Raw genomic sequence first — 26,819 nt, forward strand, 5'->3', positions numbered from 1 at the left:
GTAGTTCAGCAGTGAAATAGGCTGCCTAAGGAGGTGGTGAGCTCTCCCTCACTGGCAGTCTTCAAGCAAGGGGTGGATACACACTTTTCTTGGATGCCATAGGATGCTTAGGGCTGATCCTGCTTTGAGCAGCGGGTTGGACTAGATGGCCTGTATGGCCCCTTCCAGCTCTATGATTCTGTGATTAACTGCCCCACTTTGTATCCAAGTTTGGGACTGTGCACAACATATTTTACAACAAAGTTGAAATCAAAATATAAAAACTACTAGAAAGAAAGCCCATTTTATATGAAAATAAAATGGACGCTAGAAGGGCTCCCGCCCCCCCCCCCCCCAGCCGGGCGACTCTGTGTGGATTCTATATGGGCGGGGAGGGCGGCGGAAGACGGCCATGGACGGGGCTGTTGGCGCAGCAGGCCTGGGGCAGGCAAGTGGGGTGGAACTCACGTGGGGCAGACTCTTTGGATGTGTCCCATCGGCGGCAGCAGCGAGATGGAGGTGAGGAGTGGGTCGGGCGGCCATTTTGTCCCAGGCTGCCGGTGAGGGATGTGCGCTGGGCTGGTGCCAGAGCCACAGGGCAGGGGAGGGCCTCCATGCGCGGCAATGTAGAGGCCAGGTGGCGAGGTTCCAGAGCGGCTGGGCAGTAGTTCCGGAGCGGCTGGGCGGCGACCTCATGGTGTCGTCGGGAAGGTCGCAGCGTGCGGGCTGGGTGCGGCGGCAGCGAAGTTGGCGGACAGGCCGGGAAGCGTGGGAGCTTCCCCGAAGGTCGGGAAGAGGGCCGGGGTCAGCGGAAGCGGGGAGCGCGGTGGCTGCACGCTGTGGCCGGGCCAAAGGTGGGTCAGACCTCCCCAGGTTGGTGTCTGTTGTCGTCGGCGTCGGCGAAGGTCGCTCAGAGGGGGAAAGCGGGCAGTTGGGGAAGGGCAGTAGCTAGCCGGAGGGGAAAAACTGTTCCCCGAGGCCAGCGGCGTCGGGCAAACCTCCTCCCTGGCAGCCATCCAGCTAGGATGGCAGCTCAGGAGGACAGGAGAGTTCTCAGCGCGGCATTCGGGAGACGGGCCAAGTGGCCAATAGGGAGGTGCGCTGTTGCCTTGGGTATGGTTAGGGACTTCAGTGGATTTTTTGTGTGTGATTGATTCAGTTTTACCTTCTACAGGTAACACCAGTTGTCCCGCTTTCCAATGACTCGTGGTCAATGTCATTTGCTAAATACCTCGAGCTGCGTTTCTATGGGCACCAGTACTCCCGCAGAGCCAATGCTGAGCCCTGTGGCCACTCCATACACCATGACTATCACCAGTATTTTTCGTACAATCAGATGGTGGCCTCTTTCAGGTAATACTGGCTTTTGTTTGGGTCTGAAGCCCCTAAGGAGGGAGGGTATGTTTCTCTGGAAAGTACCACAGACCTAAATGACAAGGTTAGAATGGTTGATGAGGTTGGATGTACAGGGGGCACTGTCTAGCTCAGGGTTCCCCAAGATGGTACCCATGGGTCCATGATGGCTGCAGCCAGCTTTCCTAATGCCTGCCCAATGTTTTTAGGAAGTGGATAGTGCCAGGTAGGGCTTTACAAATCTTCTCATTTGCTATTGGAAATTTGATACTCTGTGCAGATTTTTAAAAATGCTGTTTTGGCTTCAGCTGCTATCACAGCAAAAGGATCTTCACTGTGTGATTGAGAGGATGCTATGGCAGCCGTTTTGTGGCTGGCTCCACCACGCTATCTCAGAATTCCAAAGATGTTCACAAGTACAAAAAGCTTGGAATAGTAGTCAGTGTAATCTTCGGCAGTAAGATGTTGTCACTTTCCGAGAATGAATAAGTCTTGCAGTATTGGTAATCACCAGACGTAGGATTCAAATGGTAACTCTGTGCCAGCCTAAGAAAACTTCCACCAATAGAAAGTGTCATCTTGGGCTGGAAAAGAAGGCTTCAAACTTTGCTGGAGCAATAGGATACAGATTGGATACTGGGCTGCTTCAGACTCCATGGAATCACCACATGACACAAGTCTTATTCTCCTGTAGTCAGACTGCCAGGATGAGTTCACGTGGTAAGTTTCCTGCCCAGTCTCTTTATCTGATTCAGAGATTTGTTTATTCATTTATGCATGTGTGCATTCATTTCTAGTCTGCTTTTCATTGGAACTTTGGAATTGCAGAACAAGAGCAGTGAGCATTCTGATGGAGACTGGGAGCTACTTAAAAAAATGTTTTTGGCTCCTGTAGGTCTATTGTAATTCACACTGAAGATTTAAAATCAAACAATCTTGTTTGCTGCTGATTACCTGCTGATTGTACACCCATGCCACTGTGAGAAACACAGATTGCTGTAAACATGGCCATACTGCTGGAAATACAAAGAAGATTTTTAAAAAATCAACAAAAAAAGTCCACTACTTTGAAGTCACTTCTATTGGACTCAGAGTACTAATTTAATGTATCTCATTGTTTAGCTACAAGGGGGTTTCCCTGATATATTGTAATTATTGTGTATCCCGTTTGGATCTGTGTAATGTGTAATTGTCAGCTTTCAATTTTAAAGATGGTTTTTCTTGTTCTCGTTTTCTAGCTATTCTCCCATAAGGTTGCTTGAGGTATGTGTCCCGCATCCCAAGATCTATATCAAACGTCGGGTTCCACTAAAGGTTGCCATTCTTCAAGAACTGAAAGATTTTGCTCAAAAGTAAGTCTCCCTCCCCTCACTCTTTGTCGTGTCCAGCATTTCTAACCTGAAGGAGCCATATCATCTTATCCAAATAGTTCAGTTTGTTGGACTTTACACTTCAAAGTTTTAAAACAAGTAAAGCATTCTTAGACCAGCCTGATGGCAGTATCTGCAGTGGTGGAACCAGAAGAGAAAATGCCATTGGCTGGCTCTCTCCCACAAGGCTAGAATTTGGGACATTCTTTTTTTTTAAATAATTTTTTATTTTTATATGGATATATGGAAAAAGTACAAAAAAAACCCTCACTATTAATTACAATATCACCCCTCCCCTCTACCCCCCAGAGTCCCCATTTGCTTGAAGATTCATTTTGCCGGATGCTCCAGAGAAGATTTCCACTATTCTTGAAATTCTTCTGTTGATTTTCTGTTGCCTATAGATGTCAATTTTTCCTTTTTTAATAACTCAGCAATTTTAATTAATACTTCACCACATATGAAAAGCAAAACAACAAAACAGTATAAACTTTAGCCCAGTATCTATAAAAAGAAAGGAGAAAAGGAAAAACTCACTTTGTCATGACATTTCCAACACTTATAATCAGATCACATTGAAATCTTTGCAGTTACTTTGGGTATTATATACCATCTATGTAAATGTATACAGAAAAAAATAGAAAAAAATTCAAACACTGTATTCCCCCTTCCACTCCTCCTTACCTCCCCCCAATCTTCTTAAGAAAGTTTCATCGCCCCCCCCCAGTCTTTTCTTTCTTGCTTCAAGCCGTAATCCAAAGAGAAGCTCCATTGCTACCGAGATTCTTCATTTGTCATAAGTATAAATTTGTTGTCCATGATATCAGAAAGTTCCATTTGTTCCTTTTTAGGGAGGGTCTCATATCGAGGCTTACTGCATGTTGTTTGTTACCCTTGTGACAAGGCATATCCTTGAACTAAGAAATCAACTACTTCCTGCATTTTTTTGTGGCGTTTTGATGATTTCCCCTCGTATTGGTAAAATTAATTCCAGGGCAAACAGAATCCTCTGTGGATATCTTATACTCTGGCCAATTAGACTTTGACGTAAAAAATGAAATTGTGCTCTTTTCCACAAAATATCCACCAGTAAATCTTGAGACACCCGCGCCACCCGATCTCAAATCCAGAGTAGGCCAGCACGTTTTTTCTCCTGGAAAATTCTTTTTTGATTGCTTTCTTTTGATTGATTCTTATGTCTTCTAGCTTTGAAATGGCTATGTGCCTTTTCTTTTCTTTTCTTTTTTTTAAATAATTTCAAATTTTATAATCCATTACAAAAAAAATACATTTAGCCATCTCCAAAATTACATGTTAATAGATTATATTACATTTACAAATAATAACTTCCAACTGTATTTGTTGAAGAATATATGGAAAAAAACCATTAATTCTCCTGTTCAGAATTTCAATCCATTATCATTTCCCCTTAGAAATTATAAATCATAACCAATCGTCATAAATCCACAACTATACTTTTTTCTAATATACTCTATCCATAAATTCCATTTTGTCTTAAAGTCTGCTATTTGTTTATCTTCGACAAAATTTGTCAATTTTGCCATCTGAGCGATTTCCAATGTTTTCAACTACCAATCAAATATGGTGGGTGTCTCTTTTAACTGCCATTTTTTTGCCCAGACTATACTTGCCGCTGTTGTCAAATATCTAAATAACTCTTCATATTTTTTATCTATTTCATTTACCAGAAAACCTAAAAGATTTCAGGATTTAGAGCTATGGAGTCCTTAAAGATTTTTGAGATTTCTTTGTGGATATCCTGCCAAAAGTGTCTTGCTCTTTTGCAGGTCCACCACATATGAAACATTGTCCCTCTCACTTCCCCGCATTTCCAACATTTGTCTGATAGGCTTTTATTCCTTTTTGATAATTTGTGCGGAGTCATGTACCAACAATAATGCATTTTCTAATAGTTTTCCTTAATATAATAACTATTCATAAATTTCAGATTTTTACTCCACATTTTTTGCCAGGTTTCCAATGGAATGTTATGACCAAGATTCCTTGCCCAAACAATCATAAAATCTTTGACCACCTCATCCTCCGTATACAGTAATAAACATAATTCATACATCTTCTTGATTAAATGATGATCATCTTTACATAAATATAACTCTAATTGTGATTTTTCTACTTCTAATTCCCATAGCTTCCTATACCTTTCATATCTGTCCTTAATCTGTCTATATAGCCACCAGTCTACATATTTATATTCTTATACTAATTTCTCGTGAGATTTAATTCTAAACTGCATTATCCCTTCTTAGGTAAAAGTCTTAATTATATCCTTATAATTTAACCATTTAGTTTCTGTTGTTGCTTGCCTTCTGAACAGAGCTTCCTGTGGTGACAACCATAATGGAATTTTAGAATATAATTTTCTTTTATACTTATTCCAAACCTTAAATAAAGCAAATCTTATAACATGATGTAAAAATTGTTTATTTGCTTTCTCTTTTTCGTACCATAAATATGCGTGCCAGCCGAACCTCAAACCTGCACCTTCTAATTTTAATAATCTCTGTTCTCTTAAAACTCTGTTCTCTTAATTCCTTTATCCAAACCAGACTACATGCATCAAAATACATCCTTAGATTTGGTAATGCCTGTCCTCCCCTCTTTTTAGCATCACAAAGAATTTTCATTTTTATTCTAGGTTTTCTCTCTCTCCAAACAAAACTTGCCAAATCCCTCTGCCAACTTCTGAATGGCTTATCTGATTTAATAATTGGAATATTCTGAAACAAATACAAAATTTTTGGCAAGATATTCATCTTTATGGCGGATATTCTACCCATAAAAGATAAATTGAGAGTCTCCCATTTTTTTAAATCTTTTTTGACCTCTGACCAGAGTTTCTCATAATTATCCTGGAATAGACTCAAGTTTGTGCTTGCAATATTAATACCTAAATATTTATAAGTTTTAACTATTTGACATCCTGTTTTCCCTTCTAAACCTTTCTGACTCTCCTTATCCATATTTTTCACAATTATTTTTGATTTGGTTTTATTTATTTTTAAACCAGTTACCTCTTCAAAATACCACATCTATACAATCTAAATGATCCTCCATAATCAATATTAAATCATCTGCATAGGCCCTCAATTTAAAGATCTGTTGTTTAATTTTCAGACCTGTAATATTTTTGTCTTCTCTTATGTCTTGATTAAAGACTTCTAGAGCCATGATAAAAAGTAAGGGTGAGAGTGGGCAACCTTGCCGTGTTCCCTTCTGAATATTAAATTTCTCTGTAAGCTCACCATTTACCTTTGCCCACTGTTCTTTATAAATCTCCCTTATCCAATTTATAAATGTTCCACCACATTCCATCCTTTCAAGTAAGCTAAATAAAAAACTCCAATCAACAGAATCAAAAGCTTTTTCCATATCAATAAAGAATAATGCCAGTTGTTTATCCGGTCTCAGTTGGTAATATTCAGTTACATTTAGTATTATCCTTATATTATTTCTAACTTGTCTACCGGGCAGAAAACTCGCCTGGTCTTCATGTATTATCTTAACCAGTATCCCTTTCAGCCGATTAGCCAGTATATTAGTAAAGATTTTATAATCTATATTTACTAAAGAAATAGGCCTAAAATTTTGCACCTCATTTGTCTCCAGTTTAGGTATAACTGTAATATGTGCCTCTTTCCAGGAATCTGGGATGCCATTAATTATAATCTTGTTCATTGTCTCCTTTAAAGCTATTAGTATTTCTTCTTTAAAAACCTTATAATATGCACTTGATAACCCATCAGGTCCCGGAGCTTTACCATCTTTTAGATTGTTAATTGTGTTTATAATTTCCTCTGAACTTATAGGCTGATTTAATAATTCTAACTGTTCTGAGTCCAATTTCAAAATATTCTGTTTTTCTAAATATTTCTCTCTTTTCTCCCTAGAGATGTCCTGCTTCTCATATAATTTCAAATAAAATCCAAAAAAACCTTGTTTAATATTTTCTTCCTCCAGTAATATATTCCCATCTTTCTTCAATTTATTTTCTTGTTTCTTCTTTAATTTCCAAGCGAGCAATCTACCTGGTCTATTTCTCAGTTCAAAATATCATTGTTTTACCTTATTTAACTGTCCACCTAATCTGGCCACCTCTTAAGAGTTCCAGTTGTTTTCTTAATAGCTTTAATTGTTGTAGAGTATTTTTATCTTTTGGTTTTCCCAACAATATTTTTTCCTTGTTTTTTATTCTAATTTCTGCCTTTCTTGATCTTTCTTCTGCCTCTTCTAATTTCTGCCTTTCTTGATCTTTAAGCTTTTTTAATTTACAGCTGTGGGATATCAATAGCTCCCTCATGTAGGCTTTACTTGTATCCCACACTGTTTTCATTTTAGTATCCTCCTGCATATTTAGTTCAAAGAAGTCTTTTAGTTTCACTTTACAATCTTTCACAACTTCTTCATGTAATAATAGACTATCCATCATTCGCCATCTTTGATTACTTTTCCTTCTCTTTGACTTCAAGCTCATTAGTACAGGTCTGTGATCTGATATTAATCCCGGTAGTATCTCAATTTTTCTTACATCTAAAACAATATCTTTTGTAACCCAAATCATGTCCAATCTGTCTCTCAGAAAAAAAGTTAAAGTCTTGCATAGTTTTATTATTATTCCTCCAGACATCCACCAATCCCCAATTATCAACCAAATCAAAAAAAACTCAATGGTAACTTCCCTCGTTCTCTTCCAATATCCCATTACTTAATATTTTATCTAATTTAGGTTCAGTTTCCCCATTTAAGTCCCCCATTAAAATAACGCTATATAATAAATTTGACATTTCACAGGCCAAATTCTCAAAAAATGTTCTTTTACCTTCATTTGGAGCATATATCCCTAGCACCAATGTTTTGATACCTTTTATTTCCACTTCTAACATTGTATATCTTCCATCTTTAGCAGATTTTATTAAACATGGTTTCAATTGTTCCTTAACATATAACACAACACCATTTTTCTTTTCCTTTTTCATTGCTGACACAAAATCTAAACCCAAATTCTTATTAACTAAATATTTTTAACCGATTCCTTTATATGTGTTTCCTGTAAGCAGATTATTTGGAAATTCCCCTTTTTCAAAAATTGGAACACTCTTTTACGTTTTTTTGGGTCATTTAAACCATTCACATTCCAAGTTATTATATTCATATCTTTATTACACAACATAAGTAAGTTAGTTTTGCTCTGTTACAAGCAGACCAATATTTTAATTCAGCTCTTTTTGATGTTTCTTTAGGAAGTCTCTTGCTTTCTGTTTGTCTTTGATCTTAACTTCCCTACTTTTAAATTGGAATGAAATACCTTCTGGTATTTCCCATTTAAAATATATCCTATTTTTTTCAACACTTCAGTTATAAAACTGTATTCCTTTCTCAATTTCAAAATCTTTGGTGGCATTTCTCCCTCATTTTCCCCCAACATCTCACACAAAATATTAACTACTCTTCTATATGTATCTTCTCCTTCCAGCTCTTGCAGTGAGCGCAGTCTTAAAAGTCTTTCCTTTTGTTTCACTTCTATCCACATTCTTCCTTTATTTTCTTTCTCATTCTCCAGGCTTTCCATCCTATCTTCTAGACTTTCCAGTTTTTCATTGACAATTTTAAAGTCTTGAAGTCCAGCCTTGAAATCTTTGCTGTCTCCTGTTTAATATTGCTTAAGTCTTCATCAATTTTATTTACTTTTCTATTCATGTCATTTAAAGTCTCAGTCATTTGTGTTAATTTTGTCATCATCTCCTGCATATTCACTTTATCTGGCGTGGAGACAGCAAACTGCATTTGTACCTCCTTTTTTTTCTGGGAGTCATTATTCCTTTTAGGTAAATTCCTTTTAGGTACCGTTATATTGTGCTGTTATTTTGGTTACAATTATTAGTTATCAGTTATACATGTTACAGACTGTTTTATGTATTGTTCTCTGTTATGATGTAAACCGCCCTGAGCCTCCGGGGAGGGCGGTATATAAGTATGATAAATAAATAAATAAATAAATAGTAACGCTGTTCAAAAGTTAATAAGGTAACAACCAAAATCTTCTGTAACATCTGTGACTTTATACACCAGCTTTCCCTTCCCCCTTTCAGTTTCTCCTTCAGCGTCTTAAACAGGGGTGGGGTGTTTCAATCAGCCTTCGGGAAATAAGAATCTAGCTCAGAGGAGTTAGAAAGATTCTTCAACAATACAGCCTCCACTTTACATTTCAATTGATTAATCACCTCGTTTCAGGAAATGAAAGGTTGCTCCAGCCTCAGTCCCCTCAGGGTCTTTCGTGCTGATAGGGAGTTCTTTTTCTCCTGCCGCGATGGGGTGACAGTCACTACGACTGTTTCTCCTTCACAGCTTTCACCTTTATCAGGTACTGGAGCTCCCCCGTCGTTTCTCCTTTGTACTGGAGAATTCTAATTTGCAGGTAAAAGAGTTTTTACCTACATTATCTAACACAAAGAAGCTCCGTTGATTTGGAGTCAGCCAGCTGGAGTGGAAGTTCCACCGGAAGTGCTATGTGCCTTTTCAACATTATTGTCCTTGTCTGGCAAAGGAAGCATCCAGGATCACGCTTCCTCACATGGTCCCTTCCTGCCCAGCCACAGGACCTCCGTCTTTGCAGGGTTGAGCTTCAGACAACTCTGTTTGAGCCACTTCATCACTGCTTTCAGGCGTCTGGCTAATGCTTCTGGGGGAGAGTCAGGGCAGTCATCCATCAGGAGGAAGATCTGTGTGTCATCTGCATATTGATGCCAGTCCAGCTCAAACCTCCTCAACCAGCTGAACAAGAGGGCGTATGAAGATATTCAGTTGGATAGGAGAGAAGTTCGGCCGCACTTGGAGTACTGTGTTCAGTTTTGGGCACCACAGTTGAAGAGGGATGTAGACAAACTGGAGCGTGTCCAGAGGATGGTGAGGGGTTTGGAGACCAAGACGTATGAGGAAAGCTTGGGGGAGCTTGGTCTTAGCCTGGAAAGGATGTAAAGTTCTGCATTTAGGTAGGAAAAACCATCTACACCAATACAGGATGGAGGAGACTTGTCTTAGCAGTTCTTTGTGCGAAAAGGATCTAGGAGTCTTAGTAGACCACACATTGAACATGAGTCAACAGTATGTCTCGGTGGCTAAAAAGGCAAATGGGATTTTGGGCTGTATCAAATGGGATATCGTGTCCAGATCACAGGAGGTGATGGTACCGCTTTGCTCTGTTCTGGATCAGTCTCACTTGGAGTACTGTGTTCAGTTTTGGGCACCCCAGTTGAAGAGGGATGTAGACAAACTGGAGCATGTCCAGAGGAGAGTAACAAAGATGGTGAGGGGTTTGGAGACCAAGATGTATGAAGAAAGGTTGGGGGAGCTTTGTCTGTTTAACCTGGAGAGGAGACGACTATGAGGGGATCTGATAGCCATCTTCAAGTATTTAAAAGGGTGCCATGTGGAGGATGGAGCAGAGTTGTTCTCTCTTGCCCTGGAGGGACATACCAGAACCAATGGGATGAAATTAATTCAAAAGAAATTCCATCTACACATCCAGAAGAAGTTCCTGACAGTTACAGCGGTTTCTCAGTGGAACAGGCTTCCTCGGGAGGTAGTGGGTTCTCCATCTTTGGAAATTTTTAAACAGAGGCTGGATAGCCATCTGACAGATTCTGTGAAGGTTCAAAGGGGTTGCAGGTGGCAGTGGATGAGCAATAGGGTTGTGAGTATCCTGCATAGTGCAAGGGGTTCGACTAGATGACCCAGGAAGTCCCTTCCAACTTTATGATTCTATACAAAACGCCAGTTTATCAGGATCACTTGAGTTTATTGCACCCCCAAGTAGAAGATTTATTCAAAAATTAACAATGTACCTGTCCTTTTTAGAAATCAAAAATCATAGGAGGGCATATGCCCTTGCGAGTGGTTCTGCCTTACCATCTGGAAACTAGTAACAGATATTGGTAAATTTATAAAACCTTAAATATTCATTTTCAATAGTATTCCTGATTTTTATGAAGACTTACTGGTTTGTTTTAATCATTTTTAATCATGTTCTAGGTTATCCACTGTGTTTTATGTGGCTTAGAACTGTATTATAAAGAAACTAGAAAGAAAGCCCATTTTATAGCAGAATAAAATGGGCGCTAGGGGTGAGGGCCGGTGGGCAGGAACTAAGAGGAGGCCAGGGCTTGTGGGCGAAGGGCGTACAGGTCGGCTGAGGGGAAGAGGACGGCGCGGAGTGGAGGAGAGAAGGCAGGTAGCGGGGTATGTCTCGGGTGGCGGGTCGTTGTTGTGGTGGTGAGGCGCAGGGCGTATTGTGGCCGTTGTGGGTTCCGGGAGGCGCAGGCCTTTGGTGGGGCGGAGAGGGGCGGGCGTGTAGGTTCGCGGCGTACCTTGTTCAGTGAGGCGGGGAGGTCCGGAGGCAGCCGTCCCAACGGGGCTCGAGGATGTTCTGGCTCCGGCAGGGCGGGGTGGCTGGTCGCGGCGGTGTGGTGTGCGGAAGGAGGCACTGGCAGCTGCGGCTGGGGCGGGTCGCAGCGACGGCGACTCGAGCTTCAGTGGCGGCGGCATGGGCCGCTCCCGGCTGCGCAAGCCGCTCCTGAGCGAGGCGTGCGTGTTGTGGCGGCGGGTTGGGGAGAGCGTTGGAAATGGGAGGAAGCGCCTCCCGCCTACCGCAGCAAAGCACATCCCGCATCGTAAGGCCAGCAGGAGAAGGCGGCGACGGATGTCGGCTCTGCGGCCATGGCCTGGTTCCCCGGAGTGGGGAAGATGGAGTTGCCGGGCCAAAGGACTGTCTCGGCAGGTTGCCTGTGCGATCTGTGAGGTGAGTCCCCGGCCGGGCAGCCGAGGCCAGGCGATGCCGGGAATGGGGAGCCGCGCTTTGCGCGGCTCCCCATTGGCAGCTTGGCCCTGGATGGACACTCGGAGGGGCAAATCAGGAGGCGCAAAGCGCCTCCTGATTGGCCCTTCTGAGTTTTTATCCCGGACAGGTCCCGCCCTAACTCCTCCCCAACACCCCTTACTCTTTTATTTAATCCGCTCCGCAGGAGCGGATTATAGATACTAGCATTTTGGACACATGGGCAACTTCCCAAGTGTTTGGCGGCCTTTGTGCCATGTGGAACTCAAGGCAGTTTTGCAATATAAAAAAGACCTTATTTTAAAACCCCACAATTTTAACAGTGTTAAAAGCTGATAAAAGTCAACAATTAAAAAACTCCAGTTAGGACTTACCAGTAAATCAATCAAATGCAAACCAAATTAAAATTATCTTCAACTGCCCCCTGAATATCAGTGAAAAGGGGTCCAGACACACCTGCCTGGGGAGGTTCTTCCATAATTGCAATGTACGGGTTAGTTATGCATATTTCACTGCTCTGCATGTGTCTGTATTACATACAGACAAAAAATATATTGTATTGTATACCTCAATGTGCAGAGCCTCTTGTGGGTGGTAAGGCAGCCGACATGTAGCTCTGACCATGAGGCTGGGAGTTCAATCCCAGCAGCCGGCTCAAGGTTGACTCAGCCTTCCATCCTTGAGTATCTAGCTTGCTGGGGGGTAAAACGGTAATGACTCGGGAAGGGAATGGCAAACCACCCCATATTGAGTCTGCCAAGAAAACGCTAGAGAACGTCACCCCAAGGGTCAGACATGACTCGCTGCTTGTACAGGGGATACCTTGACCTTTATACCTCACTGTGTAAAGTGGCATGTGTGCATGGAACTGTCTTGCATAGCTTGTTTACAGAAGAACCCTTTCACCCAATAAATCTTGGGTGCCAGTTTGGTGTAGTGGTTAGGAGTGTGGACTTCTAATCTGGCATGCCAGGTTCGATTCTGCGCTCCCCCACATGCAGCCAGCTGGGTGACCTTGGGCTCGCCACAGCACTGACAAAGCTGTTCTGACCGGGCAGTGATATCAGGTCTCTCTCAGCCTCACCCACCCCACAGGGTGTCTGTTGTGGGGAGAGGAATGGGAAGGCGACTGTAAGCCGCTTTGAGCTTCCTTCGGGTAGGGAAAAGCGGCATATAAGAATCAACTCTTCTTCTTCTTCTTGTCCTATTTTGGGATTAATTTGCTGTCTTGAGGAGCTCTTTCTCCATCTCCTTCTCTCTCTCTCTTTGGCAGAATATGATTGGTGTCTGGTTCCATTCAGAACATTTTGGACTCTGGTTTAAGTTCTGCAATTCATCTGTTGGCAGGGTGTCCCTGGTGTATGCAGCTGTAGATGAACGACTCACCTCTCTGAAAACGGATACCTTTAGCAAAACGAGGGAGGAGAAGATGGAAGACCTGTTTGCACAAAAGGAGGTAACATACCAAATTAAGTGCAAGAGGAATCTAGCACCTGTGGGTAATGCCAGACAGGTATTCAGTGTGTGCAACCCAGCAGAAAGATCGGTGCTGCAGCTTAGATAAGGATTAGGGGGAAATGGGACTCAGGGTATGCAATCTGTTCTTGGTAGCCACCTAGGAAGACAGTCCAAGAGGAGCATCGGGGGGGGGGGGGAAATAGGCCCTTTTGCCAGAGGAGTAGGACTTTTGCAAGATATCCTTCTGTTTTCTCTGCCAGATGGAGGAAGTTGAGTTCCGGAACTGGATCGAGAAAATTCAAGCAAGGATGCTCTCAGCATCTCTGGACACACCTCAGCAGCTGCAGTCTGTCTTCGAATCTCTAATCACAAAAAAGCAGAACCTCTGTGAAATGCTGCAAGCCTGGAATAACAGGTGAGAGTGTGGCAGTTCTCACTAGCTTGGCGTAGTGGTTAAAAGTGGTGGCCTTTAATTTGGAGAGCTGGGTTTGATTCCCCACTCCCCTGCATGCAGCTGGATGACCTTGGCCTGTTAGAGCTTCTCTCACAGAGTTCTGTCAGAGCTCTCTCAGCCCTACCTACCTCACAGGGTGTCTGTTAGGGTTGTGCACAGTGATCCCAATCGGCTATTCCAGGCTGAAGCAGCTAGCACCACACCGCAGTGGGGGAGGCATGGGCGCTGGCGCATCTGTCGACGCCCCCCCCCCATGGCACTGGCTGTGTCGGCCTGGAATGGCTGATTCAGATGCCGCTGGGCACAACCCTAGCACTGTCTGTAGTGGGGAGAGAAAAGGAAGGCAATTGTAAGCCACTGTGAGACTTCTTCAGGTAATGGAAAGTGGGGTATAAAAAACAACTTTCTCTTCACTTTCTTTGGTTCCTTGGTTATGACATGCATTAGTGGCAATTTTCCTCCTTTGAATAGTTGCAGATGGATGGAAGCTTCCAAGTTTGTCATTAATGTTTTTTCTGCCAATTATTTGTTTTTCTGCAGTGCATCAGTTATAGGCAATTAAGATGTTCCACTTGATGACACCATGTCTAATCATTTAGGGGCTGAATGAACTCTTGGGAAAAATAGATTTGTTCAGCCAGGTAGCCTTACTTCTACTATGTTCGTACCCCGAAAATAAAAAGTGCTTCTGGTGTTGGTATGGCTCGTGGTCCTAAGACTTATAGGAACAGTAACTTGAATCCTATTTGCAGGCTACAGGATCTCTTCCAACAAGAGAAAGGCAGGAAACGCCCCTCGGTGCCCCCTAGTCCCGGAAGACTGAGGCAAGGTGAAGAAAGCAAGGTAGTGAATACTATTGTTCAGGACAAATAACTTTAAAGCTGCTGTACCTTTTTTTCATTTATAATACCAGCATAGCTTATTGTATCTATTGGTGAGTTTATTGTATCTATCGCTGAGCTTGTTGTGTCTATCGCTGAGCATGAACTTGGAAGCCCTAGCCCTAGACCACCAGGTGGTCGTTGAAAATGGTTGGGGCCAGGTGGGAGTTTTTTCCAGCAAGGCTTCTCTTTGGCCACTGGAGGCTTGATTGTCTATGCAGATTTCTAAAAGTGTTGCCTTGCCAGCTGCCCACCACAGCCCAAGGATCGTCTTCACTGTGGTAGCTATTTCATATCTATGCCCACTATGCTGTGTTAGAATTCCAAAGGTGCCCACAGCTATGGTTGGAATCGACACACTCCATTGTGAGAGAGAGTTGGAGGCGTCTTCCAAATGGCTTGTGGAGCAAAGTGTATAGACTGGTTTTTGGAGGACGAGTGAAAACTGCCCCACCCCTGGAGATATGCCTCATATGCTTCTGTGGGTAAACATGAAGCTTTCTTTCTTTTGGCACTTGGAAATAGAAGCTGGAACACTGACCCTTCAGGCTCTGGATGTCTCAAGGAGGCAGCAAAAGCAGCATAGTCACCTCTTTCTAAGTGATCCCCAGTTTGCCCAAAGGAACATGTCCTGTCGTTGTGTTAGTGTCACAAACCAAGATTCCTCTTCTGCAGGAGACAAGAAAAGTTGAGGTGTTCGTAGGGTTGTGCGCTTCAGCTGACTACCTGAAGCAGCCAGTGGGGGGGGGGGGAGCACCGGTAGTGGCGCACGACCCAGCGCCCACATGCAGGCGCAGAGCTCTGCCCCTGCATGCGTATGCCAACTGGCGCGCTGGTGCCACCCCCTCCCACACACACACACACTGGCTGCTTCAGGCTCAAATGGCTGCTTTGGCAGCCAAAGCACACAACCCTAGTTCAGAGCTTTATTGTAACTAAAAGGATACATCTGGAAACTTCATGATAGGAAATCTGTTGCTAAGAACACCTGGCAGGTCCAGCACCAGTATAGACATATGCACCCTCCTGCCCCCATCAACACTTCCCGCCATTTGCTACTTCCATGGTGGAAGGGCTTTTATCTTCAAAGAATTGTCAGAACAAAGCAAAAGTAGTCAGAGCAGCTTCTTGGTGGCCATCTTGTCTGTAGCTGGTTACTAACCAGGGCCAAAAGGCAGAAACACAAACCGGCATTGGCAGCATGTCCCCTTTCTCCTCCACAGATCAGTTCGATGGATGCATCACCTCGGAACATCTCTCCAGCAATTCAAAATGGTGACAAAGGTACCTTTTGCATTGTCTTAACAAGCTGGGAAGCAACTGACTGTTTCTCCATACGTATAAAATGGGAAGAGGTCAAGAATTATTTACTTTCTTGCCAAGTTAAAGAATTCTTCCAACCAACCAGATGTGTATTTGTTACATACATAGACATTTTGGACATCTGTATTGCTCAAGTTTGAGTAATCTCTTGTCCATGTCTTCATTTCCCAGAGGACCGTTTTCTGACAACCTTGTCGAGCCAGAGCTCCACCAGTTCCGCTCTCCTTCAGCTTCCCACCCCTCCTGAAGTTGTGTCAGACCAGTTGACTGGGGGGACTTCCTTTGCCAATGCGCTCCCTGATCCTGAGACCACCAGCAGCACTGAAGGTAGCCACTTACTTTTTGGTTCTGCTTTCGTCCAGTTGGTTCCTGAAATGTGCCAGTGAAGTAAAATATCTTGCTGATGACATGGGTTTCTTCTTCCCCTGATAATGATTGATTTTTGAGCACCAAGTACTATATGCATCTGTGACAAAAAATAAATTTGCTGAAGGACTAAAATAAGGAACCTAGAAATGCAAATTTTCATATTTTAAAGCTGTATTAGAAATGATTTCAGTGAGCATTCAGAATCCAGAGCAACTGAACATGAGCCTGAATATCTGGCATTTAAAAAATCCCCTCCCAGATTTTTCTCACTGTTCTGACTCTTTAGATGAGTTTTTATTTTAAGATCCTGTTCACATGCATACACTGTCCATGCAAACAAGGCTGTATAGCAGCCTTTCTCACAATTGAGAACCCCGTGAAGCAGTCTTCAGGCTGCGAGAAAGCCCAGAAGTGGCATGATCCTGCAGAATATGGTTGGGAAACATAGTTTCCCAACCATATGTCAGAGTAGTTTTTTCAGAGTAGTTTTGTCAGAGTAGTTTTTTCACAGTCAGAGTAGTTCAGCAGTGGAATAGGCTGCCTAAGGAGGTGGTGAGCTCCCCCTCACTGGCAGTCTTCAAGCAAAGGTTAGATATACACTTTTCTTGGATGCTTTAGGATGCTTTGGGCTGATCCTGCATTGAGCAGGGTGTTGGACTAAATGGCCTGTATGGCCCCTTCCAACTCTATGATTCTATGATTCTATGTCCACCTGGGGCCCCTCCCCTTCCTGCCTTCTCCAAGCCCAGCTTTGGACATAGGGGAGTGTCAACATGACCATAAATGGTCATATATCCTGATAAATGTTTAATAGATTTTAAAAATATATAAAAGATTAACTCTCACATTCAGGAAACCCTTCCAGGGCTGTCAAGAAACTCTGGGATTTCACAAAACCCTGGTTGAAAAGCCTGTTGTATAGAAACTTTAAACATGCTATCTGGACCGAAGGCTTCAGTGTGCTTCCAATTAAATGGGATGGCTACTCCGATAACCATATCAGGTTTTTCTTTCCAGTCAGGATCCTGATATAACTTGACAGGGTGGTGAAATTTTTGTCATCAGCTGTAAGGTTCCGAAAACTTAAACCCGGCTGATTCCATCTTGATTTGTCTTATTACATATTTAGCTCAAGGTCACCCAGCTGGCTGCATGTGGAGAAGGGGGAGATCAAACCTGGCTGCCGCTCTTAACCACCACACCAAGCTGGCTCTGTTGTTTCTGTTTGTGGCTAGCCATTGAAATAGTTGCTTCAAATCATCTTAGGTTTTGACCCCTGAACACTATGGTGGTTGGGGGAGGACCACTAAAGGCTCTCAGGACAACTTCTAAATCCAGGTTCCCCATATAGAATCATAGAATCATAGAGTTGGAAGGGGCCATACAGGCCATCTAGTCCAACCCCCTGCTCAACGCAGGATTAGCCGTAAGCATCCTAAAGCATCCAAGAAAAGTGTGTATCCAACCTTTGCTTGAAGACTGCCAGTGAGGGGGAGCTCACCACCTCCTTAGGCAGCCTATTCCACTGCTGAACTACTCTGACTGTGGAAATTTTTTTCCTGATATCTAGCCTATAGCGTTGTACTTGAAGTTTAAACCCATTACTGCGTGTCCTCTCCTCTGCAGCCAACGGAAACAGCATCCTGCCCTCCTTGTGACAACCTTTCAAATACTTAAAGAGGGCTATCATGTCCCCTCTCAACCTCCTTTTCTCCAGGCTGAACATTCCCAAGTCCCTCAACCTATCTTCATAGGGCTTGGTCCCTTGGCCCCAGATCATCTTCGTCGCTCTCCTCTGTACCCTTTCAATTTTATCTACGTCTTTCTTGAAGTGAGGCCTCCAGAACTGCACACAGTACTCCAGGTGTGGTCTGACCAGTGCCGTATACAATGGGACTATGACATCTTGTGATTTGGCTGTGATGCCCCTGTTGATACAGCCCAATTGGCATTTGCCTTTTTTACCGCTGCATCACACTGCCTGCTCATGTTTAGTTTACAGTCCACAAGTACCCCAAGGTCTCATTCACACACAGTGTTACCTAGAAGCGTATCCCCCATCCAGTAGGCATGCTTTTCATTTTTCTGACCCAGATGCAGAACTTTACATTTATCTTTATTAAATTGCATCTTGTTCTCATTTGCCCATTTTTCCATTGTGTTCAGATCTCGTTGAACTCTGTCTCTATCTTCTGGAGTATTTGCCAGTCCTCCCAATTTGATGTTATCTGCAAACTTGATGAGTAGTCCCTCCACCCCCTCATCTAGATCATTAATAAATATGTTAAAAAGTATCGGGCCGAGCACCGAGCTCTGAGGTACCCCGCTACTCACCTCTCTCCAGTCTGATGAAACACCATTGACAACAACTCTTTGAGTGCGGTTCTCTAACCAATTCCCTATCCACTTAACTATCTGAAAATCCAGATTGCAGTCCTTCAACTTATCCATCAGAACATCATGGGGAACCTTGTCAAAAGCTTTACTAAAATCCAAGTAAACGACATCAACCGAATTTCCCCGATCCAGCAAACCTGTTACTTGGTCAAAAAAGGAAACCAGGTTGGTCTGGCAGGACCTGTTGGAGACAAATCCATGCTGACTTCCTTGGATCACCAAATTGTCCTCCAGATGTTTGCAGATCGCTCCCTTTAATATCTGCTCCATTATCTTCCCCACAACAGAGGTCAGACTCACTAGTCTGTAGTTTCCCGGGTCATCCTTCCTCCCTTTTTGAAGATCGGAATAACATTTGCTCTCTTCCAGTCCACCGGGACATCTCCAGTCCTTAAAGAGGTTCTGAAGATGATGGACAAGGGCTGTGCAAGTTCTCTGGAAAGTTCTTTGGGCACTCTCAGGTGCATTTCATCCGGACCAGGGGATTTGAACTCATCCAGTGCAGCTAAATGCCTCTCGACAACCTCTCTATCCATGTTAACCTGTTACCCAGACACTATCCTTTGGCTACGGCCATCTCTTGATGTGCCTAAACACTTTGACCTGTGGGAAAAAACAGATGTAAAATAGGCACTAAGTCTTTCTGCTTTCTTTGCATCCTCCGGTAGAGTTTGTCCATCCGCACCCAACAGTGGGCCTATTGCCTCCTTTACTTTACGTTTGTTCCTCACATAACTGAAAAATCTTTTCTTGTTACAATGGGCTTCCCTGGCCAATCTTAGCTCACTCTCAGCTTTGGCCTTTCTGATGATTGATCTACAGTGCCTAGTAACCTGTAGGTACTATTCTTTAGAGCTCTGTCCTTCCCTCCATTTCCCTTTTCTTTCTTAGTTCCTCTTGAAGTTCTCTGTTCATCCAAATAGGCTTCTTAGAGCTCCTGCAGTGTTTTCGTCTTTCTGGGATAGTCATTGATTGAGCATGCAATAGCTCTTGTTTGAGTAGCGCCCACCCTTCACATGCTCCCTTCCCTTCCAGCATTCTCATCCATGGTATGACACTCATCATGTCTCTGAGTTTATTAAAGTTTGCCCTACGAAAATCCAACATCCGCGTATGGCTACAAGCTTCCTTGGCTCCCCATCTCAAAAGGAATTCTATGAGGACATGGTCACTTCCCCCTAGGGTCCCCACCTCCTTCACCTCATCCACCAACTCTTGCCTGTTGGTCAGTATTAAGTCCAGTATGGCTGAACCTCTTGTGGGTTCATCTACCATTTGATAAATGAATGTCAGCCAGGCAGGTCAGAAACTTGCATGACTGAGGACGCTTCGCAGAGTTTGTTTCCCAGCACACATCTGGGAAATTGAAGTCACCCATGATGACGAGGTCCTGCCGCGTGGATATTTTCTCAGTCTGCTCACAAAGTGCAGCATCCACATCCTCTCGTTGGTCAGGCGGTCGGTAGCAGACACCAACCACCACACTGTTTGTTTTCCCCTCGCTTATTTTCACCCAGATGCTTTCCACTGTAGATATGCTCTCCTCCACTAGAATTTCCTGACAGGTAAGCCCTTTCCTCACATACAGTGCCACTCCTCCACCTCTTTGATCTATTCTGTTTTTTCTGAACAGTTCATATCCATCCACCATTACATTCCAGTCATGAGAATCATTCCACCAAGTTTCTGTGATGCCTACTAGATCATACCTTTCCATCAGCATGAGAAGTTCCAGCTCTTCCTTTTTATTGCCCATGCTTCGGGCGTTAGTATAAAGACATCTGAATCCTTTTACTTTTGGTTCCCTATGAGCTGGCCTTGCCGGTTGGGCTGCCTCCGATCATTTTCCTTCCATACACTCCCTATGTTGATCGTCTCCTTCCCCTTGTGGCTTTAGTTTAAAGCTCTCCTGATGAATCTCCCCATGTTCCTGCCAAACACATTCTTCCCCAGTTTCGATAAGTGCAGTCCATCAGGTGCTAGTAGGCCTTCCTCAAGAAAGCCTATCCCATGGTCCCAGAAACCAAATCTCTCCTGCCGGCACCAACTACGCAGCCAGTGATTCACCTCCATTATCTTCCTCTCCCGACACATTCCTCTTCCCTTGACAGGCAAGATTGAAGAGAATACCACTTGTGCCCCCATTTGCTTGAGCTTCCTCCCGAGATCTTGATAGTCTTTTTTAATAGGAGCAATGGTATTCAGGGACATGTCATTCATTTCCACATGGACCATCACAAATGGGTAGCGATCCGTAGATTTGAGGAGTTTGGGCAGCCGTTCTGAAACATCTTTAATTTTCGACCCTGGCAAGCAAAACACCTCTCGGGTTAGGGGGTCGGGCCCAGCCACATGGCGATCCATTCCTCTTAGCAGGGTGTCTCCAATTACCAGTACTCTCCTTTTTTTTTTTTTCTCAACTCCATTTCCTTCTGTCCCCGTGGCCTCTTCCCTTTGTCTTAGACTTTTTGGGGGAACCTCTTCCCTCGCTGACCTCCTCTGCAAGGGCCTGAAATCTATTCTGGAGCTCCAAAGGCCCCAAGAACTGTCTCGCTCTTCGCCGTTGAGTTTTTTCCCGAGCAGTCTGCAGAGGCTCCCTAGTGTGGTCCTTATCCTCTTCAGGACTGGCTGTATTCTCTTTATTCCGAGTTGCAGGGCTCTGGTCTTTGAACTCCTCCCCTTTCTTACTTTGGGTCAGAGTAATAATTCTGTTTTCTAATCCCCTAATCCTTTCCTCCAAAACTTTTACCAGCTTACACTTGGGGCACCTGTAGTCCATCTTGTCTTCTGGGAGGAAGGCAATTATGTCACACTCACTGCAGATGATGGGATGAGTGTCCTGGAGGTCCATTGTAATGTCTAGGCAGTGCAAGTACTAGGGAAATATAATCTACTGATTCTAATTGCTCGGCCAAGAACCCCAGGGTAAGAGCCACAGGCCAAGAGCCCTTTGTCTCTCGCCAAAGGCTCACGCCTCTGGCGAGGAGCAGCCCTTTTTAATCCTCCCAACAATTACCCAGCAATCACCTCACCCAGTCAGCACAATAGCCTCACCTGGTCAGCAGCAACTCTCCCCAGTAGCTCTCTCCACGTGCTCTCAGTTGTCTCACCACCTGCATTTTGCTACAGCTTCCAGTTGTGGAATATAGTTAAATTTCTGAACATGGAACTATCTGCTACAGCTGTTGCTCCTGTCTGCATTGGGTGAGGCAATAGAGGGTATATTGATCATATCTGCAGATGACATAAAATTGGGGGGGGGGGCTAATACCCCATAGGAAAAGACTACTATTTAAGGAGATGTGCATAGATTGGAAAATTGAGCCATTGCCAACAGAATGAATTTTAATAGAAGAGTAAAGTATTACATTTTGGTAAAATGACATGATGCATAAATATAAGATGGGGGATACCTGGCTTGATAATAGTACATTTGAAAGGGACTTAAGAGTTTTGGTAGACAAGAAGTTGAATATGAACCAGAAGTGCAATTTGACTTCTAAGAAGCCTAATGCGATATTGCTTTGCTTAGGAACATAGAATCTAGAGTAGGGAACGTCATAATACCACTTTATTTATTTATTGTTAGACCTCATTTGGAGTATTGTGTCCAGTTCTGGGTGCTGAAGTTCAAGAAGGATATTGATAAGTTGGAACATGTTCAGAGAAAGGCTGAGAGTTTGGAATCCATGCCTTACAAGGAAATGTTGAGAGAGTTGGGTATGCGTAGCTTGGGGAAGAGGGGTGCTTAACTATGTAAAAGGTAGGCATGTTGAAGAGGGAGCCAACTTGTTTCCTGCAGCTTTAGAGACAAGGACTAGGAGCAATGGATTCAAATTACGGGAAAGGAGGTTCCACTTAAATATTAGAAAGCATTTTCTGATGGTGAGGGCTGCTCATAGATAGAACATGCTGCCTCAGAGGGTTGGTGGAGTCTCCTTCGTTGGAAGTTTTTAGGAGGTGGCACATGTCAGGAGTGAGGGGGGGACTGGACTGGGATGGGACAACTTTGCTGTTATTTAATTACTCCTCTTATTTGCATCCTGCTGTTGCCGTTTGGATGCCCTCTTTAAAAAACAGTTTAAATACGTGAGTTTAAATGTTTGTACAGCTGCCTTAAATGCCTAACCCTTGGAAGTTTATATTGGCTTATAAAATGAAGATTGCCTGAAGAACCAGAATTCTGAGACAATATTTAAATGGCATTTTCTTTCAGATCCTTTCGATGGTCACTTGCTGGGCTCCATGGACAGCCAGGTGAAAGAGAAATCTACCATGAAAGCTATCCTGGCAAATCTCCTCCCTGGGAATAGCTACAATCCCATCCCGTCCCCTTTGTGAGTAAAACACTGGTTATAGCGGAGTAAAAAATGGGGTTGATGTTCAGGCAAAATCTTTTTAGATTTTCATAGGGGTTCCCAGAGTGAATGGTACACCCACTTGGGGGCAGTGGAAAGTTCCAGGGGGGCAGTGAGGAATTTTGAGACAGTAGGGTGGTGGTGAGGAATTTAGGGCAGTAGTGGCATGGTGAGGAATTCAGGGCAATAGAGGGGCAGCTATCTGACTTCCTATAGCTGCATTTTCCTAATGAGAGGCGTTCCAAGGTGGCTTGTCATTGGCTGTCTCTGAGTAATAGCAAGCCAGGACTTCCTTGTTGATCTCACATCTGTGTGCTGACAACAACAGCTTCAGATAATGGGTTGAATGGTATTACAACTGAGTTCCTCCCCCATCTTCAAATTCTGTTCTTCCCAAGATACACCCCAGATCTCCAGTAATTTCTTCACCCGGGGTTGGGAACCCTTCCTCAAATGTCTCCATCTTTTGAGAAGCTGGAAAAACCTTCTGCTTGGTCCTGGCCACGAGATTTTCCATTGCATTTTCCATTGCATTCCATTTTCTGACTCATGCTCTGTTAGTGTGAGAGACAAATACCAGGCTTTCCTCACAATAGTGTGTTTTGAATGTGCCATAGACCTAACACTAGGAAAGAGGTGTGTGTTCATATGTGGGGAGAAGCTAGGAATGTGGACTATGAGCCAAGGGGACAGCAGTCTGAAAAAGTTAGGAAACTATTGGCCTAGCAAGACTAGACATCATTATTACAATGGTGTGCAACTGCATGTGAGAGAGAGAACAAGCAGGCATGTGGTTGAATGCAGTTGGGTCCAATTCAGCCTCACTCAGTTGTAAGACAAAGAGCTTGTACTCTGAAAATCTCTGTCTCTAAGGCACTAGCAGACTCAGCTCTAGGTCTTTTACTGCTAACCAATGCCACTACCTTCCTGAAGCTAACTAAAATGTGCAATATTTGGGGGCTTTCCGCACCCCTTCAAAATCGCACAATGGTTGCCAATTGAAAACGCTACTGATTTGCCATTATGCACAACGTCGTTGACAATCTGCCACACACCTGAAACCGATCCGCAAAAAGCGCTTTGTTGTAGCGCTTTCAGGTAAATCCCCAAAAGTGGATTCACCCTCCGGAAAGCGATACACTCCTGCAACCAACCTGCAACACTAGCGGGAAAGTTCTGTGTGTTACCATTGTTGTGGTTTCTACAAAGTCCCTCCCCCTGGCTCTCTCCTCTGATCTTCCGGCGAAGCGATCGCCATTTTTTTTTCTCTGAGCGAGCGGGGATCAACGCACCGGCGAGCCTCCGTTTAGAGGCTTCCCCGGCTTCAGTCCCTCCCCAGAGCTGTTAGTCACTAAGCACAAACAACAGGGAAACCCATTTGCTGATGTATTTTCCCTTTATTTTTCACACTGTTTTCGGCCGAAAATCGCGCCCGTGAGGGGGGGGGGATTTTTTTTTTCACTCGGGAGGAGCGTGGCAACGATGAAACGGCAGCTCAAACACACCTGCAAGCTGGATGGGTCTCTCCGTTGCAACGAATCAACACAGATTCGTTGCAACGGGTGTGTTTAAAAAAAAAAACTTTCTTAAAGGGAAAGGAGCTGTTTGGGAGCATGCTAACGGCCGCCCATTGGCTGCTTGACAGCCAGAGGCGGGACGAGCTTGGCAATAGCGCTTCCTTTCTAGCGATTTTTGCCGAGACCGGAAGCCTGTGGGAAACGATACAAAACGCAACTGGATTCCACTACAAAGGCAGGTATGCATAATGACGAATTCCACTATTTTAAATGGCGATTTTTCGTTCAGCAAACAATTTGCTACAAGGATCCCTGTGCGGAAAGCCCCTTGCTTTTCATGGAGTCCCCTCATTTGCTGAAACATAATGGCATCAGGCAGTTTCTAACAGGATTAGTATGTGAGAAATGGCTTGTTTTTTGCCCGGTAAATCAAAAAAAGTCTTCTCTTCTTCCGTCTTACTCGAATGGCTCTTTGCTACCTAATTACATCCTTCCTTTATTGTACATCTTTCTCGCTGATGGTGCAGATGATGTGTGGAAGTTGCTGTCAAATTGCAGCTGACCAATGGCAATCCCATAGGATTTTCAGGTCAAGAGACCAAGCAGAGATGGATTGCCATTGCCTGCCTCTTGCATAGTGACCCCGGGCTTCCAAATGCTAATGAACTAACCCTGGTTAGCTTCTGAGATCTAATCTGATGGATTTAGTCAGGGCCAAGACCAATAACAAATAGTTCAAACAATGCAAACAAAAAACAATTGCCAAATTGATGTGTGTGTACGGTAACTGCTGGCAAGTTGGTTCCAACGTATGGTGACCTTATGAATGAATGAACAAAAGTCTTCTTGTCAACAGCCTTGCTCTGGACTGTCCTCTGGGGGTTGTGGCTTCCTTGACTGAGTTATCATTGCATCCTTTAAAAGATTAAAATATTGCATCTTTTAAAAGATTAAAATATTCACCAACTAAAATAGAAAAAAGAGCCTCTTGTGGCGCAGAGTGGTAAGGCAGCCGCCTGAAAGCTTTGCCCATGAGGTTGGGAGTTCAATCCCAGCAGCCGGCTCAAGGTTGACTCAGCCTTCCATCCTTCCGAGGTCGGTAAAATGAGTACCTAGCTTGCTGGGGGGTAAACGGTAATGACTGGGGAAGGCACTGGCAAACCACCCCGCATTGAGTCTGCCATGAAAACGCTAGAGGGCGTCACCCCAAGGGTCAGACATGACTCGGTGCTTGCACAGGGGATACCTTTACCTTAAAATAGAAAAAATATAAATATATCTAGACTAATTCAAGTGGGGAGTCTGCTAGGGGGAGAGGATGGGAAGGCGAGTTTAAACTGCTTTGAGACACCTGAGGCCTGCTGAGTGACTGTGGACCATTCCCAGTTCTCACAGAGCTCTCTCAGCTCCACCTCGCTCACAGGGGAGAGAAAGGGAAGGCAATTGGAAACTGCTTTGAGACCCCTGAGGCCTGCTGGTTCACTACGGCCCATTCCCAGTTCTCTCAGACCTCTCACAGCCCCACAGGTTGTCTGTTGTGGGGAGATGAAGGGAAAAGGTGTTTGTAAACTGCTTTGAGACTCCTTTTGGTAGTAAACAGCAGAGTATCAAAATCCAGCTCTTCTTCCTCTAAGGGGCAACAGTGATTGAAGCATGTGGGCATATAACATTATATCAACAGTAAAAAAAATGGAGACAGGAGGAGCAGGATGAACACCTGTGTACATGTGGATTAGGGCAGGGGGACATTTCAGTGTCTGTGGTCTAATTCATACAAGAAGGGAAATGTTGAACTCAGAACTGAGAGGAATTGGTTGCCATGTAATCTCCCACTAAGAAGAGTCTCCAGTCTGATTTTCCCTTCACATATCTGAAGACATGGCTCTGGAAAGCTCAGTTGTAACCACTATGCCACAATTCCCAAAGGTCAGTTCTCTCCCACACTCAACTAACATTCCAAACCACAGGTTCTTGACACCCATGCCCTCATTTGTCACCACAACACACATATTAAACCTCATGCCCTTACAGACTGGACAACCCCTCCTCTTACTCTTCCCAATGCCAAGCTCTCTCTAGCTTAATCACGCTCTTCCTTTCTACCTCCCTCTCTCTTTGCTATTTCACCCTCCCCCCCCTGCTAGCGCCCCTGCTAGCTACAACGGGCTTTAATTCTAGTTTGGAAAATAAACCTGGAAGTATAAAGGTTAAGATGTAATTGTAGCCAATATTTAATCATTATAAGCTGGTTTCAAATAATCTTTATCCAGCTTCTACATATAGAGCAGTACCAATTTGGCATACCAAAGATTTAATGCAGAAATCTAGATTCAATACCTTCCAATGAACAGCCTTGACTGAGTCAATCCACCTCAAGTTGGGCCTCCAACTTTTCCTAGCCGAATGATCTTTTCCAGCGTTTGTTATATTCTCAGAATGTAATTTGAGCCTCTAGGGAAAAGAAATGCTAGAGTTTAAAATTCATTTGTGT

The 26,819-nt window shown here is 43.9% G+C and overlaps 1 protein-coding gene across 7 annotated transcripts in view; it reads left to right on the forward strand.

Annotated features, from left to right (window-relative positions):
- PIKFYVE (phosphoinositide kinase, FYVE-type zinc finger containing) overlaps window positions 1-26,819 on the forward strand; it is a 241,446-nt gene that overhangs the window by 172,244 nt on the left and 42,383 nt on the right. For 5 of the 7 annotated variants that reach the window (XM_077319274.1, XM_077319275.1, XM_077319278.1 and 2 more), the window contains 8 exons: window positions 1,154-1,332; window positions 2,571-2,684; window positions 12,919-13,027; window positions 13,290-13,444; window positions 14,236-14,326; window positions 15,588-15,648; window positions 15,859-16,014; window positions 22,670-22,790. In XM_077319274.1, the coding sequence (XP_077175389.1) occupies window positions 1,154-1,332; window positions 2,571-2,684; window positions 12,919-13,027; window positions 13,290-13,444; window positions 14,236-14,326; window positions 15,588-15,648; window positions 15,859-16,014; window positions 22,670-22,790 (986 nt within the window). Of the gene's footprint in view, window positions 1-1,153; window positions 1,333-1,900; window positions 2,053-2,570; window positions 2,685-12,918; window positions 13,028-13,289; window positions 13,445-14,235; window positions 14,327-15,587; window positions 15,649-15,858; window positions 16,015-22,669; window positions 22,791-26,819 lie in introns of those variants that run through there. The other 2 variants (XR_013227979.1, XM_077319279.1) reach the window with 2 other exon arrangements.

Source organism: Paroedura picta, chromosome 2 (genome assembly GCF_049243985.1).
Source record: "Paroedura picta isolate Pp20150507F chromosome 2, Ppicta_v3.0, whole genome shotgun sequence".
Classification (NCBI taxonomy): domain Eukaryota; kingdom Metazoa; phylum Chordata; class Lepidosauria; order Squamata; family Gekkonidae; genus Paroedura; species Paroedura picta.